This window comes from Antrostomus carolinensis, unplaced genomic scaffold, assembly GCF_000700745.2.
Source record: "Antrostomus carolinensis isolate BGI_N321 unplaced genomic scaffold, ASM70074v2 scaffold18067, whole genome shotgun sequence".
Lineage (NCBI taxonomy): Eukaryota > Metazoa > Chordata > Aves > Caprimulgiformes > Caprimulgidae > Antrostomus > Antrostomus carolinensis.
This window is the reverse complement of record NW_010329669.1, coordinates 54,324-70,237: the sequence shown is the minus strand read 5'-3', so window position 1 is coordinate 70,237 and position 15,914 is coordinate 54,324. Positions and strand designations below refer to the sequence as shown.

Sequence of the window (15,914 nt, the reverse complement as noted above, 5' to 3'; positions counted from 1 at the left end):
ACCTCTCCCATTGTCCATGACCTTTCAAAGACGATAGAGTGCGGTTTAGCAATCAAGTCCGACAGTTCCTTCAGCACCCATGGGTGCATCCCATTGGGGCCCATGGATTTGTGTATATTGATTTTGTTTAGACTATCTCTGACCAGTTCTTCCTCAGCCAAGGGGCAGTCTTCCTCCCTCCAGACCCTCTCTCTTCCCTCTTGCATCTGAGGTTCTTGAGGGGCACTTTTAGCCATGAAGACTGAAGCAAAGGCGGCATTCAGTATCTCTGCCTTCTCAGCGTGTCCTGAAACCAGGGCACCCGCCTCGTTCAGCAGCGGGCCCACGTTTTCCCTGGTCTGCCTTTTGTTATTGATGTACTTGAAAAAAACTTTTTGTTGTCTTTAACCTCCTTTGCCAGATTCAGCTCCAGGTGGGCCTTAGCCTTCCTAGTTGCATCCCTGCAGGCCCTGACCACATTCCTGTATTCCTCCCAAGTAGCAAGAGTGTTTTCCCACATTTCATAGACTTTCCTCTTCCCTTTGAGATTTTCCATGAGCTCTTTGCTCAGCCACCTGGGTTTCCTGCCACCCTTGCCTGATTTATTTCTCTTAGGGATGCACCGGTCTCAGGCTTGGAGGAAATGGTACTTGAATGTTAACCAACTCTCTTGGGCCCCCTTACCTTCCAACACTCTAGTCCATGGGATGCCCCCAATTAGGTCCTTGAAGAGGTCAAAGTTGGCTCTCCTATGTCATGGACTAATTGTTGCAAACCAAATTGGCAGCTCTTGTCTGATTTGTCTCATACTTGAACAGGGATAAAGGTGCATGACCATAACATTCAATAGCAGAGAAATTCTTAGAAAATTCATTAGCTTTTAATGTAATAGCAGATTCCTGCTATGCCTTGGTACTCACAGATAACTGAATGCAGCATGGATGTCAAAATAAGAACACATGAAAAATAGTAAGACAGAAAGAAAGTAGAAAGGGATGTATGATAATTAGGATTGCGTTACTCAGTGCATTGGAAGGCAGTTGAATACCAATATGCTCCAGAGGGTTGGAGACACACACAGGATACTCAGGGTGAAGTTCTTTGTGAAGTGTTCTTCTTGGTAAAGAAACCAATAAAAGTGAGCTTTGCAAAGTCTTTGTTCATTATTGCTGAGTGTATCCATAACAGCAGAACTTGCCATTTTGAGTTCACTGCTCTCTTCCTTTTTCACTACTTCTTTTCTTTTCTTGTTTTTCCTCTTAATTTTATTTCCTTAGATCTAACTGGCTAAAACCATGCTGTGGGAGACGAGCAGCTGTGTGGCAGGTATTTTTGCTCAGTGCAAGTCTCAACAGTTTCCTGGTAGCCTGTGTAGTATTGGTGGTGATTCTTCTGACTCTGGAACTCCTAATAGATATAAAGCTTCTCCAGTGTGAGTAGGAGGGTTATTGTTATTTATTTATTTATTTTAAAAAAATTTCACTAAATAAAGGCTTAATTTGCTGGGAGGTTTTTGAAGGGTGGAGGATGGTGGGGATTTTTTTTTTCCTACCATTTGAATGATTATTAGTCTAGGTAAGAAATGTGTTTTTGTGGAACCCTGGTATAGTGAAGTCAGTTTCTTCCTTATTTTGCTGACCAAATGCTGTATAGGACAAATTTTCAAAGGATAAGCAGAATGTACGTGGAGGTATCCACACATATTGTCATTAGTACTTGAAAAGGTCTGCCTTTTATGGACATACTCCATATACACAGAAGATAGATCATTTGTGCATCATTAATCTTTGATACTTTTTGGATGCATGTGGATAGACAGAAATTATGAACTTGCTGGGATATTTGGTGCTATCTCAATTATTAATTTATTTCTACTGAGGTGAGTAGGAATTGGAATTATGATTTTCTGTCTTCTAATGCACTGAAATGATAAGAGATTTTCATTCTGCTTTGCTAATACACTGGGAGTCAAATAATAGCTTAAATGTAATTTTGCTTTATCTGAATTCACTCTGCAAAGGTTCCACAATGGAAATTTTAATGCAGTTGTTTGCTTCCTAAATCATCTTTTTTCCCTGCTGCTTTTTTCCTCCATCACCCCCTTTTTTTTTTAATGATAGAAAGCTGATGTGAACACAATTACCAGCCACATTTTAAAAACATAATTAGCTAACTGTGTAAGAGCAACCTCTAGCATCTCTGTGCAATCTCAGATATGTTGAAATGGCAATGATGGGGTTTAGACAAATCCATAAATGCAAGAATATGTAGCATGAGAGAGTCATGGTCTGGTATCTTCTATGGCAACTTTAAACTGAGCAAACAAACTTTTTGTTCTGTTGAAGTCCTTTTATTTTTGTGATTTGGCAATTGATACTAGTGGAGTTAGATTTCACTGTAAAGATTTAGGTATTAGAATTGTATTAAGATTACTTCAGGGGACATTACGGATAATTGCAGCAGTTTGATAAACCCAGTAAGATGAGTAAATGACTTAAACTGTCTTTCCACACCATTGCCCCTCATTTACACCCCTGTCTATCCATACTGCACACTCTGTTCTGAACATGGCTGCTCCATGACAGTTGTTATTTCCTGTAGTCTTTGGTGATATAACATTTTGGATGTGGAAGCCTAGAATTTGGACAAGTCTGCTGCTTTCAAAAAGTCTGGAAAACTAATTATGGGTGCAAAGTCCTTAAAAACTGAATGAGGAAGAAACTTCCAACAGTATTTATTGAGGTGCTAGGCTTCTTGCCTTTGTTAAGTTGAATACCTTCTATTTAGTGTTAAATCAGGTAAAGGCTATCTTGATGGAACTGATACAAGTATTGCAGTTGTGTCATAGGAGGAATGTGTGTCAATTACCTTAAGGTTTTAAAAAGCCATTAGGCCATAATTATGTTTTTCAAAAATGTAATTATATTGTTAAATGAATCCTTATTGTATATAAAATCAACCAGTGCATTAGGATATGTTATGGCACATCACTGCCAATTTCGTAAGTAGTAACTGCTAATCCACGTTACAGACTGTAATTACTTAGGAAGCCTCCTTTTTTTGTTTGTTTTAAACTGACATTTTCTTTGTCTGTGACATTTTAAGAGCATCATTTTCTGCTCATTCTGGTAGTGCAGTCTTTGGTCGCACTGTGTGCTTGTCCCATACACAAAACTGTCAGCATCAGTGATGGAGACCACATTTGCAAATGTGTGGGTCACACAAATGAAAAGGACAGAGATCTTTTAGAGCATTTTAGCACAAAGCGTATTAAAGCCAGAATTAGAAACCCTAGAAAGCAAGGGACATATAATGGGCCTTTTATTACAGGTTTCTGTCCTATATCAGCTTTTTTAGTCCTATCTTCAAAGCTCTTCACATGCATTAACAAAATAACGTCTCAATAGCTTGTGCTGTTTTGCAAATGCAGAAATAGATGTATATTAACTCACTTGCACCTCATTTCAAAAAAAGAGGCTCGTGGCAGGTTCCAACCCCAACTCCTCAGAAATATAGACCCTACTGTCCTGTCCTTGTCTTCAGTAGTTTTGGGGGAAAGCAGCTCCGGAAATCATCTTAGTATTGCCTTCCTTCTGCAATCAGCTGCAGCAGGTATATCTGTAAAAGGCATCAGGCCTTCCTGAAAACTGGGAAGCTGAAAAGCTCCACTCCTGTCCACTTGGTTGCTGGATCGGGGCCCTGTCTGAATGCATGCATAGAGTGCAAACAAAATGCACATTGCAGCATAGCAGGGCCTCAGAATGGGTTCAGGGCTTGCCCAAACCATGGGCAAGACATCTGCTGTCTGCTCCTTGCAGAAGCAGTACAGTTTGTATCTACCAGGAAATCATCATCAAGAACAACATCTATTAAAAGCAAGCGCTGGTAGTATGAGCTTCTATAATGGCCACTCAGGGTTTGGCAGGCTGTGTTATTCATTCCTCCCCTCCTGGATATACGTTTTGAGGAGTTGTGAAAGGGAGGGAAAGGAGGAGACATAGACTGAGCTTGGCTGTACTCTGTATTTTATACTGAACCATCTTCATGACTAAAAGGCATACTGGATTTGCATTCACTTCTTCCTCATAGCACCAGACAAACAAAATATGAAATAAAGCAGAACTCACTGGCTTTTAGCTACAATTTTTTTGGGAAAAAAGGTTACCAGTAATACAAATGTGAAATTCTGTAGAGGCTGAATAGCTTAGGTGTTTTGCCTCAAACTGAATCCCAGTGATGTATTTGAACCATCACAGAGCAGGGATGAACACCTCTTGGAGAAGACCATTCTCCCCTTTTTGTAGCTTTTTGCTGCATTTTTGAAAGAGAGTGTTTTGGAAGAGGTAAATATCCAGATTCAGTGTATGGGCTAGTAATTCAGCTCTTGTACAAAAGCTTCTTGCTTGGAAGGCTTTTTCAAATTTACTGTTTTACTGGCAATTTAATTCCATGCTGTCTGGCAGCGTGTCCAGCACTAGTGCAGCATCAGAAATTTATTTTCTTTCCAAATTCGTGGTTGCTATATCTTTTTGTCCACTAAGGGGCAGCTGGAGCATACTTTTAATGAATTCAGATAAGTTTTCCTGAGTGTTCCTGCCAGTCAGTTCCTGAAAGGTCTTTTGTTCAAAGTCATTCCACTTTGAAAGTGGGATAAATACCTCAACAATCTGCATGCATGGAAAGTACCTATACAGGAAGTTAATGTGTAGAATTTAGGGTTTGATAAATCACCATTTGAACTTACCCTTTATAGTCTTTTCATGGAAGAGTTTGAAATGAACATGAGTGATTTTAATGGACACTGTCTTTCTGAAAAAGAGTGCTTACAAATGAAATACTGTGTTTTAACCAATCACTTAAGCTGGAATTTTTTCATTTACTGTAACTTTCTTGAGTGTTTTCACAGAAACTTGCTTAAAGACAAAGTTGTCCATATGACAGACATGTTTCCTGAAATATGCTGTACGAGAATAGTCACGTTATGTAGAATTACTGATATTTCACAACCTCCTTAAAATTAATATATTAAGATTTGATCTTACTAACAATTAACAATGACATTGATTCTTTCTGTTACCTCTCTCACTATGGTGTTCCTAGAGTCAAACTTGCCTCTAAGAGGAATGGGATCCTGAGCTGCTCATGGTTGTTCATGCCACATCCAGAAAGCTGCACTAAAGTCTACCTACTTAGGTTATTTACCTAGGCATATAGGATTTAGTCATGCATCTCATACTAAAGCATTGCATGGAGTGTGACACAGTGACAAAACATCAAAGACCTGAAATGTGTCTGTCACTGCTTATGTGTAGAAGCCCCACTGAGGAGCTTCTGTGGCTGCTAACAGGCTGGCCTGAATTAGGCTGAGCACTTGACAGGGCTGGAGTTCCATGTCCCATTACATCCCATCCCCTTTCTGGTACTTCCATTAAAAAAATTTAAAAAGCAAGTTTCACCCATATGTAAGTTATAGCAGTACTAATTATATTAAATGTAAGTTGTATTCTGCTGCTATAATGATGCTTCATTGTATTGTGTTAATTGCAGTTTCAAGTGCTTCACAGTTTGCAGGAATAATTCACTGGATCAGCCTAGTCATCCTGTCTGTTTTCTTTTCAGAGGTATGTATAATCAGTGTCTTTCACCACATACAGAACTGCAAAGTATTTTTATACTGTCACTGAAATTAGCAAGAGCTTAACAGTAATTTGACTGTAAATAAATGTAACACATTGTACTTTAAGAAAAAAGAAACAAAACCCCAACAAACAGTTGCTGCTTCTACTTGGCAAACTAAAATATCTTGTTTAGATTAGTGCTGCTTGTCAGTTGCCAAGAATTATCAAGGAAACATGGAAGATACTGTCATACAAACTGGAAAACTGCAAAAAGAAATATTCATCTCTGAATCACTACAGGCACAGAACAGGACTAGTTTAATTGATTTGTTCTCATAGAAATACCATTGGTGTCACTGGGTATAAGGTATAGGTATAAGGTATTTTCTTCAGGAATAAAGATCAACAGGATTTTTTTACAAAAAGATCTTTTTTCAAAATGGAATTATTTCCTCTCACAATTTATGTGGGTAGTTTAGCTATTCTAGGTTGCTGCATTTAGACACAGGAAGAGAATGAAGCAAATGGTGAATTTCTTTGCAAAAAATTATATGAATGTATGCATTGGAAAAGGCTGTAGTCATGATATAACAAACGACCAAACTGGGATAATCTGTTATAGTTTTCAACTTTATTCCAAAAAGAAGTCATTGGTATTGAGATATTTAGACTACTCCTGAATTATCCCAAAATATTTGTAAGGCTGTTTTTCCAGGTCATAATGTGTTGTCACAAAACAATGTTTTATGTTTAAGTTGAAAGACGGCCTGGACTTAAATATTTTAAAATATTTTCTTCTACTTCCATAGGACAAAATATTATAATCCAAGCAGATGTTCAGGTCTTCACTGTGCAGTAAATTTAGGTGAAGGTCACCAAAACCCCCCCAAAAAACCCAAAGCAACCAGGGAGCTGTAATATCTGCAAATGATTTGATAGGTCACTTGTGTTGAATTCATACTCACCATATTATACCACTGTTTATTGCCATGGTTCTATTAATAAAATACATTTATTTACATATGTCACTTTTGTATTTCTACTCATAACAGGATTTTTTTAGGTGGTGTTGGCAGTCAGTAGGTACTTTCAGAAAGGATTCCTTGATAACAGGCAGGGGGTCTCAAGACTGCTTTGCTTCCTAGCTTTCTGGTGCTGTAGTTCCACAAGTAGATACGATTACTTTACCCATCCTTTGACGGTGATTGTGGAGTGTAGGATACATGTAAACTGACAGAAAAAAAATCTCTAAACAATTAAAAAAATTTACAGAGTCTTTCCTTTATGAATTGCACATCCTAATCCTCGAAGACTCAGACTTGCTAGATGGAGTCCATTCCCTGTAAAGAAATACTTTCCCTTCTTCCCCATAGTCTTTCTTTAGTGGGGAATAGCACCCTGGAGCTCCCTGTAATCCTGAGCTTCCCAACAGGATCAGCTTGTAATTCTGCTGCCAGCAGCATGGCTGCACATCCATGCTCACCTGATCTTCATAATTTTCTGGAGCAGATTTCATAAAAAATTTTTCCTGTGGTTCTCAATTTCCTTCTGCTGGGTTTGTGGTCTCAAGTTCTGTTTTCATTCACTTGTACACCAACTGCTCTTCTCAAATCCTGATGCAGTGCCTTGCTCGTGTATCCTTTCCATAGTTCAGTTCATACAGTCTCAGTTGTTGGTTGGTTGTGACAGTGCAGATTCTCAAGGCCAGTATTCATCTGTCCCAAGGAAGAAATCAGTTGTTTCAGTTCTGCTGAGACAGAGTGCCCACATGAGTGGATGAACTGGTTCGGAAGTGTTTAGAAGAGAGAGAATAACAGGTACTTCACAGAGCCAAAACTGGTTGCCTGACTCACCATCCTCATTTTGGATCTGATTGCTTTTCTCCTTCTGTCTGTATTAGGTATTTGAAATTACTTTTCTTTGTCTACTTGATCTCATTTTTTTTAAAACCTCTTACCACACACTTTATTATCTGTTTTTGTCTTCCAAAGTATCTTCCTTCACCTATTTATGGTTTGAATTTACACCAAAGAAAAACGAGGGCACAGGGCAGCCACGTAAGGTGCACAGAGGAGGGTAGGTTTTTAGATATTGGGTAATTTGGCAGCTTGAAGTCCTTGACTGGGTTAAAGCAACAGACGTGGTTCCACAGAGCAACTGCATGTGCTTCAAATACCATGGATGTGCAAGAGAGTGAAGGTGTGCCTTTCCTACTCGCTCTGCTGGGGTTGGCTTTGTGCCAGGTTGTTTTAATGAGCTACAGCACATCTGTTTGTGTTGAAATGTATCTCATCAGAGGAAAACTAGAGGGTTTAGTTTTTTATCATCCAAATAAAAAATTTTGATTTTTCAGGAGGTTATCAAATACTGCAAAACTTGCAGATCACGGATTATTTTTTTTACTCTTTTGGGACCTTCAGAGGATTTTTTGCCCTCTGATTCCTAATACCATGAGTCAGCAGTCTTTGTTGGGCTTTACTTGTAGAGAAGACTGTGTATTACAGTGAGATTTTTAAGTTTGTGACTATTTATTCCAGGATGATTTTCCAGAGATAAGCAGGTTTAAATAGTTTGCTTGGATATAACATGCAACTGCTGAGGATTGATTAGTCCTTCAGTCAGTGCCTTTTTCCTCAAAGCAAGGATTCAGGGCTTCTGGTGTTCAGACAGGTTGTTTCCATAGCAAGTACCATGTCCTAAGTTTGGATGTTTATTGTTTATTCTGTATTTGGTTCCCATTAGTTGTAAGTGTGGATACATAATTCTTCAGAAAGGCCTCAACTCAGAGAAAAAATAATATAAAATTGTAATAGACTTGTTAAAAAACCAGAAAACTTTCAGCACAAAATCTGAATGTTTTGCAAAATATGACTGATTACAAGCTGGTGGTATAAAGGCATTGCAAGTAATTACAGTTCTATCACGTTGGAGTTAAACAGGCATGGGCTTTCTGCTTGGTTAAAATGAAGAGGACAGACATGCCAGCAGCTGGCAAATGCCAGCAGAACTGCTGCCAACAAAATTAAGTAGCTACTCTCACAGCATATTCCTGTTCTGCCTTAAAGGAATTTATTGCACTCATTAATTTTATATTCTATGTCACTGTCTGTGACTTTCCAACACTAAAATATCCTTACTCGAGTGAAGTGCACATCACCTCTTTTTGCTTTTTTCCAAGTTTTTGAACAGGATTTACTAGTGGTGATGATTGTATATGTTTGTCTCTGTTTACATACATCACTATGATTTGTCTGTGCACCAAATGTTACCCAGATTTTAAGACAGAAGAGAAGAGACACTGGGGGGGAAACCCCAGTACGAACAGCAAGGCAAGGCCGGGGTTACACCCTATCAAGAGGGCAAATTCAGCCTTGGTTAATAGTTGGCTGACAAAAGGAAGATGGGGAATGTCACAGTGTTTTGGTAAGTGGATTGCAGTCTGCTTGTATTTAATAGTCTTATTGCATTGCCACAAATATTTGATTCTGTAGCTGTTGTTCAGATCTGCTTTTCTACTAAGATTTATGAGACTGTTTGTTTGCAAGAATTGAGTTCTTTGATATTATTCGTTTGCATTGCTCTGTATGTGCTTCAGTCAGCCAAGCACTCAGGCATTCTGCTAGCTTTCAGCCCTTGAGTGTTCACTGGGAGTTACCAAGTCTTCTGATGGGCTTGAAGTCAGCCAATTCTGGAATTGTGACTTTTTTCCTGCATCTGTGTCCAAGAAACGAGTTCTCAAATTGAGTAGAGTAAGTCTGGGGTCCTAGCTGATAAAGAATTTGTTTCATTAGCTATGGCTCACAAGTGCTTTTTAGATTTTAACTTTTAGGATGAAAAAAAAAAAACAAACCCAAGACTTTCCTCCTATGTTAGAAGGAAGTGTTCATAGTACTCTGATACTTTACTGCTTGTTAATAGGAATCCTTGGAAGGTATGAAACCTCCTAAAGAAAACCCTACAACTAGGGTTCTGTTAAAAAGGAAAAACCTCCCAAATAACAGAACTAAGAGAAAATAATGTCCTTCTCATATAGATTTTTCATAACAAATTTGTAATTTTATATTGGAGAAATCAGTTATGTTACTTTTGTTACATTTTTTGTGAGCATCAAACAGCTAAGCAGGAAGATAATAATCTTCTATTAATTCTATAATTCTTCCATAAGCTGAGGCTTCTTTTCTGGATATTTGCTTTTATTCCATGTATACACAACTTCTCTCATGGTGCATAAATGCACTGCATTGCTGGCTGCGTACGTTTTGATTTTTATGGGGGTTGATTAGCAGAGATCTAGGAACAAAGATGTGGATTTTATGTGCTAATATCATTTATAAAGGGAAGCTTAAGCTTCCCTTTGCTAGTGTATAAAAAATTAAATTTTTTAGTATACTATGAAATTAATTTTCTAACCACTTCTCTTGCTTCACAAAAAAGTAGTTATCAGGGAAAATGGTTTGGTAGAGGTCTAGGAATTTAGCTAGACACTTTCCTGAAATGACAATCTGCTCATTTTGTTTGTAAGAATACACTTGACTTGTATGGTGTGCTCTATCAGTGCTTCCTTCATCTCTGCTTTCATCTTTTGATAGTGGCAGTCCTGCACCTTCTACATGGTGAATTTCAAAGGTAAAAATTAGCGCTAGTGTAATCATGCCCAGGGAGAGCTTCCAATGCAAGGTTGCTTAACACCAGTTTTCTATCCAATCTGCATTTACCTTGTGGTAGTATACTGCATCTCTAGTAAGACTTTGCTATTCCTGAAAATCCCTTCCAAATCTAGCCAGAGTTATCAGTTTAAAATTAATTATTTTTCTCCGTATTCTTAGAACAAATATTATGGGAGAATATAAGAACAAGTATAACTGCAGTGTTTATGCAGAAGGACACTTCAATACTCTGTGATACCGTAACAGAGTATTAGTTGTAGTCAGTGAAAAAGAATGTGCTGCGTTCATGTCTGTTAGCGTCACCAAGCTTTTGCAGTTAATTATTTCTGTGTGACCACATGTGCTAACACAGCTACAGCAGTTACAGAGTATAGGGGACAGGGTGTGTTTTGTACTGGGTAATATGTGAGATGAGGTCAGTAGTTACATATTTCCTTTCAGAGCATTGATTGAAGAGAAACCATGTGAGGAGGATGCTTATGCACTGGAAACAGAAGAGTGTGTCAGTTCAAAGACGCTAACATGTTCCTCCATGCTCTGGTGGCCTGGGGATAGCGTGCCCTAGAACAGCTAAAGCCATATCTCAGGACAGGCGTACTAGAAGATGGCAAAATAATATTATTTTAAGTAGTGAATGAGCTAAGGCCTCTGTGGAGTGACCCAAACCAGAGGGTTATAAATTACAGATTAGGTTCAAGGTGTTCTTTCTGGGAAAATTTTCAATAAATATTTGGTTTTATCAGATATATCCAAAAGGTAGAAGCTTAATCTTCAGAGTTTCTGTACAAGCCAGAGGTGAAGACCCTCTGTAACGGACAGGTTAGTTTTGTGGTAGTGGAAGGAAGGGCAGGCTCTTCTGAAGGCACCCTTTCCACCCCGCTCTCCATCCTGCCTGTCTCTTGTACAATCACTAGCCCATCTCGAAGCACAGAGTTGCTCTCCCTTGCTGTTAGCTAAACCTGGTGGGCCAGCTTCACCTCCTCTGCTGCCTCCGTTTGATTTCTTTTCACTGTGGATGAATTTGGCACAGTGAGTCACTGAGCAGTAAATTGTATATTAACTGTGAAGCAGAGAAGAGTATTTAAAATTACCTAATGTACCTTGCGGTCAGCTGACAAATGTAGCTAGCTCATGCAGATTGTGGGAATTCACACGGCTGGTTCAGCAAAGGACTTGGCTGGGGTTCCCTACAAAATTAGAGAGAAAACCTGCAGCATCACACAGTTTTTCATCAACTTCACTGCAGACAGTTAATGTTGTGCAAACAGATGTGTGTCACCAAGGGACGCTGTCAACTTCCAAATTACATGTCTGTCTGAAAAATGGTTTAAAATTTTACTTCTCTTTGAGTTTACTCCAACTTAAAGAAGTTAACAGAAGTGGTCAGTCATTTACCACTTTTATTAGTGCACTGGATAGACTTTTATGTAATAATTTAACTTTTTTCAGGAAACAAAATTGTATTTCTGATATAACTTAAAAAATACATATGTTAAGGACTTTCTAATTAAAAGATTTCCAGTCAACAAATGTTAAAGCATTCTTTTTCAGGTACAAAAAAACCCATGCTGGCAGTGGCCTTTAACAGAAAAGTACTTACACTGATATTTAATGTTTGCATTCAGATCTGTGTGTCCAGAAATGCAGAATGCCTGTAGTGTAATGCAAAACTGTATGTGTGCGTTTGCTACAGTGCTGAAAAATGCCTGCACATCAGTAGGAAATAGCAGTGCTGTTCCATTTTTTTTTCCCTATTTCTTGTAGATTCTTGTGTCTACAAATGGCAGAGTGTGACTAACATTTGTTTTGCTGTGATGGATGTTACAGTTGCAATTCTCTTTTAGTTCATATGCATTTTCCAGTTTGGTTCATCTGTAGTGCGTAGGAAGTTTCCTGGATTATTAATTTCTGTCTCTGGTTTTGGTTTGGTTTGGGGTTTTTTTTTCAGATTCTGCTACAGGTTCTCATTTAAGTTCTGTACAGAGAAAGTACACAATCAAATGCAATATGTATTTGTTTGAAAGTTATTTTTGATTGTTTAGGAAAAATACTAAAATGTTGTTTATAAGTAACACCAATGCTTTCATTTCAGTCGAAGTGTGTATTACACTGAGCAGTCAGGGGGATTTGCCCAGTAAAGTCCAAATTCGCTTGGTTCGGACTCCTCTGGGTAAGAGTAACGGCAATGGATGTGATCCTGTGCTTTGTACAAGCGGAGGGAGAGTAGGGCAAGCTAAACCTTTGGAGTTTGGAGTTGCCCCTGGTGGGGACTGGCCAGTGGGCAGTAAGCATACTGCACCTGTGTCTCCAGGTGCCTGCAGTCTGTGACTCACTCAGGGTACCTTTTTGGGGTGTCTAGTTCCCCCAGGGCACCAAGGAAAAGCTGCCTTTCGTGTCTTTTGTCACTTCAGTGGTCATGTGGGATTTTTTGTTGAGTGACAATACTGGTGCATAGCTTTAAGACCTTCCATAAAGAACAAATGTTTTTAAAACTTAACCCTCAGTTGTGCTTATTTTGTTCTGAGACTGTGTCTCTCACATGGGGAGCTGGGTTTCTTCTGCCCTCACACTCTCCCTTCCTGTAATGTGTCTGCTCTAGCTGAAAGTAAAGATGCTAATCATCAAGGTGTTTTTTGTGAGGAGGAGACCTGAATTTTAGAGGTACCATCAACAACCATTACTGGATTAAATATCTGCTGAGTAGACTTGTAGTCATTGCTGACTTGTGCTGATTCACACCAGCAAACTGAAAATGAAAACATTTGTGCTAGCTTCCAGCCCTTGGAACTGCTCACACTCATTAATATGACAGTAGCACAGTCTGATGTAAACACTGCAGTGAGGAATTAAAAAGGCAGAAAGGAAGATCCTTTTTTATGTTCCCTCAACAGCCCCATGTTAAATGATATTGAGGGTTGTGAGACATTGTTTCTATTTTCTTTGTGCAGATGTGCCTTATTATTTCAGTGAAAACACCTTTGTACACAACTGTCCAAAGGAAGAAAGATTTTCACCATCAGTTACTGTAAACATGTTAAGTGATTAGCCATCCTTTAGTTAGCTGCTCATTGACCTAGCGCTTCGTAAATGCTGCCTACGCTTAGAAGAAAACCAGTGAGATTTCTCTCTGCTGTCAGCAGGGTTGCTGGAAGAAGGGTAGTATCCCAAATTTTAAAGAAGGCACTGCTTTTCCTTGTGCATTTCCCAATGGCTGCTTGCTGAGGAACTTGCTGTGGTGGACCCCAGGTTATCTAATAGAGCTGAATTTACAGGCTTATGAGTAACTTACGCTTAAGCATTTTGTGCATCTTCTCAATGGGGAGTGAGGGAGGTGCTTACAGAGGAGCTGGGATGCTTTGGTCTGAAAATATTCTGGTCAGAGCCTGGCTCAAGGCTGCAGGAGTGCCTTGGTCGTATATGCGCTTAGACCTTGCACTTACATCACATCATGCTGACGCATATGAAGTCATTAAGGGATTTGAGGAGCTGCTGTTATGCATCTGTTCCTCCACATATAAACCTCGAGCATATACTTTAATAAAGAAATTACTGCGAATAGTCTTATTCCTATGCTGTATTTGTAAAATGCTTTGGAATTAAGATGTTCTTTTTAGACTACAAAGCATCAGCATTAGCAGTTCTTGGAGTCTACGTAGAGTCTCACCAGTTTTTGTAGAGGGAAGAGAGCTGCATTTTCTCTTCTGGCTAGTGACTCCTTTCTCAGCCAGATTTGGCCATTTCTGGTTCTGGCTGGTTCACTTTCCTGCTCATTGCTGGTGTGAGGATAGGGTCTGAAAGCACCCTATCTCCCACAGCAATGTCTCCCTCTGCAAACAGGATTAAGTGCTGTTATCCAGGTTTGGAGTGCCAAGATAGAGCTCAGCACAGTCGTCCCAGGCCACATGAGGCGATTTGGCTCGTGGGGTTTGACAAAGCTATGCACAGGAACAGTACTGAAAAATCCAGTGTTGTTCTGCCATCAATGCTGGTATGTTTGGCAGGAGATACATCACAGCCACTTTTTTCTGCACAGTTCTTGGCATGGTCACCCCTCACGTGTAGGCCTGACAAGCTCTCTGTCATTAGTACTGCTCTTTAATGGAGAAAGTAGCATTTTGATCTTCTTTGCAGGGCGCACAGCTGCAGTCAGACTCTTCATGTCTGTAATGTCTGTCAAAATCTGACCTTGATGAATGCTATTGGCAGAAAATATCCCTACCAGTTATGCTTTTATGTGAACTCAATTTCAACCATTAGTTGGCTGATTGTTTTGTTTGGTTGTTTGTTTTTTTAATTGCATCTTCTGAAAGCCAGGTTAAAAATTAAGAAATATGCCATTGCATTTTTTTAATGGGAATTCACCATTGGTTCATTCTGTGTTCTTTTTTTATTCCTCTTTCCTAGTTACTGATGCTACTTGCAGCTATTTTACTTAGTAGGAGGATCACAGAGATATTTTACTCCCTTATCCTATGACTTTCTGGGATTTTATAATAAGACAACAGCCCTGTACCCCAGAAGGGGATAATAAGAACCTCTGCTTTTGATTGATTAAATGTCAGTATCTTTAGGCATCAAGAGGGGGCAGTGCCTCTTTTCTTTTCTTAGAAAACAGGAAGCACTGACATATAAAAAAATGTCAAGAAAAGAAAATCTTCCCCTATTCCAACTGAGGGGCCTGCACACTGGATCTTATATAGACTTGGGTCAGGAGAGTGGGATGGGGAGGGTTGCACTCTAAATCTCACAAATCTAAAAGAGAAATTTTAGGAGGATATAAAGACTGATGAACATTTGAACTTGGAACTTGTCTATGGAAGTTTCACTGATTCAATGTAGTGGCTGGAAAGCAATACCTGCTTTTGGAATACAGAACTGTAGCTATTTCTAGATCCTCATTATTATTCAGAAGAAATGCGTAATGCTTAAATAAGACAAAAAATGATCCTCTAAATAGATAAAGGACTAAAATTACAGTAACATTAATCATCTTTCTTTCCTCCTAATCTATTTTACTAGACTATTTTGAGGATTGTGGTCCTTGGCATATGGGATTACATTGAAAACAAAATAGAGGTAAGCACTCTTCCTCTTTGTACTGTTTTCCAGGCAGGCACAGTAAGAATATGAAGAACTGCTTTGGGTAGTTTTATTAAAGACCTGATGCAATACAATATTTTTTACCTCAGATAAATATGCACATTCTTCTCATTATATGCATGTATCCATATATGCTGTATGATGCAGTCCCTTTTTCTGTGAGAGACTCAGAAGAGTGCGTTATTTGCAAATATTTTATTAAGGCAGAGATTGTGGGATTTTTGGCTCTTTGTGTCTATTTATTTTGATGTTAGGGCTGTGCTAGTCTAACTGTTGATACTACTACTCCAAGATAATGAGCAATACGAGTAAAAATTGTCATGGGGTCAAAAACCCCATTCCCGTAAACCAGTTGAAATTAGAACTGGTTGAGAAATTGTGTGTAGCTTTCTGATAGAAAATACTTGTTTGGCAAAACCCCCATTTTTATTCTGAAATTATTTTTTAATTAAATTGTTTTATGATAAACACTGTAATTTGTACTTCCAATTAAAAATAAGGTAGAATGTGCATACTGTTGCAGAGGCAGATAAGGAAATGCAGGTGTTAA

At 38.8% G+C, this 15,914-nt stretch overlaps 1 protein-coding gene across 1 annotated transcript in view; it reads left to right on the top strand.

The window, feature by feature from the left end:
* Positions 1-1,256: 1,256 nt before the first annotated feature.
* Positions 1,257-15,914, top strand: part of TMEM266 (transmembrane protein 266) — a gene marked incomplete at its 5' end in the record, with an annotated part of 46,694 nt that continues 32,036 nt past the window's right edge. The window contains 3 exons of the mRNA XM_010172665.1: positions 1,257-1,411; positions 5,527-5,600; positions 15,284-15,340. Coding sequence (XP_010170967.1) covers positions 1,257-1,411; positions 5,527-5,600; positions 15,284-15,340 — 286 coding nt within the window. The remainder of the gene's footprint in view (positions 1,412-5,526; positions 5,601-15,283; positions 15,341-15,914) is intronic.